A 2,528-nucleotide genomic window follows, 5' to 3' on the forward strand; every position below is an offset into this window, starting at 1 on the left:
GTTTTGATCCTTCACGGGTACGTAGGCATAAGACTCAATGTCTTTCCAAATCATCAAACAATAAAAAATATTCTTTTTCTCATCTCCCTAATCAAATAGCAAACAATTTTAAACCAAACACATATATCCAAAAGGTTCCTGTAGAGTACTACAGATGATTAGGGTGCTAATACCTTCCCTTTTCATAATACACCCCCGTACCTTTAGAATCCCCCCCCCCCCACATTTTGCTTAGCTTAAGTTTAATCTTCTAGCTTTGCATATACATATTGGGTTTATTTTTGAATCGTTTCCCCTTCCCTTGGATAAATTAAAGTTCGGTGGTGATATTTTGATTCATGAGTCAAGTCTAATCAATAGCTTGGTCTCCAATTCTTCACCGCGACCAAAATGGAGACTTCACTGGGGACATAATATTAAGTGGGTGATACCTAACTTGTTTATATGAGTTTATTATTATTTGTTGCTATGTTTTCTTGGGTTTCATTATGGAGATCTATAAGTGGTGACGAAATCCTAACTCGGATTAGAGAATACAAATAAGATAGGATGGTGGTATAATCAAAGTTACATGTCTGGAGTAATCCTCAGCATGATTAACATATGATATAACCCCGCTTAGTGGAGACCCCTTTGATGGTAATATTTGTTGTTACGAGTAAATCGTAGTGGCATTATTATCTTCGATCTGGGAGTCTAAGAAACTGAGGACCTTTAGAACCCTTTCAACCCCTCTAAGCCTTTTTAGGATGTAGTGCGGAGATTATTCAGGTGTAAAATCTGAGGTAATTGTTACACGACGCTACACTCAGACGAGTTTCTCTTGACAATATTATTGGTCTACGAGCAAGTCGTTAAATTGATAATATCCGAAAGATGGATCTATGACTCTGGGGACCACTTTAGAACCTTATTCTACAGGTACAAAATAAACCTATTAGTTCATACATTGTGGGATGGTTAGACCCTTGGCTCCATGCTTAATGTCAAAACCCTAAACTCATATTTGTGAAACATTCATTCATGCACTAATGCATCCATAAAAACCTTTTGCATAAAAACTAAGAAACTCAGTAGTTTCTTTTGCAAATATCGATAGGTAAAATGGAACTTGGAAGGAGGAATACCAAGAAATACACTTTCAAATGTCCTGACTTAACAGAGTTGAAAAAGCTTGGTTCTATGATAGTTAGTCCAAAGGATTTCAGAGCTCAGTATGAAAGACTTATGGGTATCTTGAAGACCAAGGTTGAAGATGGAGTTCTCAACACACTGGTACAGTTTTATGATCCACTCTACCATTGCTTTACATTTCCAGACTACCAGCTTATGCCTACCCTAGAAGAATACTCTTATTGGTTTGGTTTGCCAGTCTCTGACAAATTACCATTCAGTGGTCCAGAGAAGACCCCTACATCAGCAGCTATTGTAGAAGCACTTCACCTAGAAACGTCTGTTGTGAAGGACAACTTCACTAAAAAAGGAGGGATTCTAGGTCTAACCTCTAGATTCATGTTGGAGAAAGCCTTTATCTTTGCAGAAGCAGATAGTAGAAATGCCTTTGAAGCCATTTTTGCTCTACTCATTTATGGAATTGTACTCTTCCCAAACATTGATGAGTTCGTGGATGTTAATGCTATACGAAACTTCTTAATTGGTAACCCAGTACCCACATTACTTGGAGATACCTACCATTCTATCCATCACAGGACTAAGAAAGGTGGTGGAACCATTCTTTGTTGTGCACCTCTTCTATATAAGTGGTTTATTTCTCACTTGCCCAAATCTAGGCTCTTTATGGAGAATCCGCAGAAGCTCCATATGGTCTCAGAGGTTCATGTCCATTGATCAAGGGAGTATACATTGGTATGACCCCTCCTACGATGTTGGAGTAATTATTGACAGCTGTGGTGAATTTCCTAATGTACCTCTCCTTGGTGTACATGGGGGAATTAACTACAACCCTATCCTTGCCAGACGCCAGTTAGGATATCCTATGGTGGATAAACCCGATAACCTTCTGTTGTCAGGTTTCTTTTACCTCAATGAAGAAGAGAGTTTCGGTCTGAAGGACAAAATCATACATGCTTGGCGCAACATTCACAGGAAAGGAAAAGACCGATTAGGAAGAAAGAATTATGTTGCTTTTGAGCCCTACACCCAATGGGTTTGTGCTAGAGCCAGTGAATTTAAGATGCCATATGCTCTTGAGGAGCCCTCATTTCCTTATGCTATAACATCATCATCCACCACTCCTATTGAGAATAGGGAAGAGTTTCAAGAAATTTTGGATAGGTTGAAATTGGAAAGAGACACTTGGGAAGGCAAGTACCATGTCTTGAATGATAAGAAGGTGAAGATGGAGCAACAGCTAAAGGAGAAGGATGATTTGATTGAGATCCTGGAACAACAAGTTGTGAAGAAACATGAGGAACAAGAAGGTTTACTTATCTCTAAAGTCCAGCCATTTCATGAGTACTCCAGCATACCTCCCACCTCAGGTGCTTGGAAGGGAATCGTCGACAAGC

The 2,528-nt window shown here is 39.2% G+C and overlaps 1 protein-coding gene across 1 annotated transcript; it reads left to right on the forward strand.

The window, feature by feature from the left end:
* The first annotated feature begins 1,104 nt into the window (after window positions 1-1,104).
* Window positions 1,105-1,848, forward strand: LOC127096373 (uncharacterized). Its single transcript, XM_051034951.1, has one exon. The coding sequence runs from the start codon at window positions 1,105-1,107 to the stop codon at window positions 1,846-1,848; it is 744 nt and encodes a 247-aa protein (XP_050890908.1).
* The last annotated feature ends 680 nt before the right edge of the window (window positions 1,849-2,528 follow it).

This window comes from Lathyrus oleraceus, chromosome 6 (genome assembly GCF_024323335.1).
Source record: "Lathyrus oleraceus cultivar Zhongwan6 chromosome 6, CAAS_Psat_ZW6_1.0, whole genome shotgun sequence".
In the NCBI taxonomy this organism is placed as follows: Eukaryota; Viridiplantae; Streptophyta; class Magnoliopsida; order Fabales; family Fabaceae; genus Lathyrus; species Lathyrus oleraceus.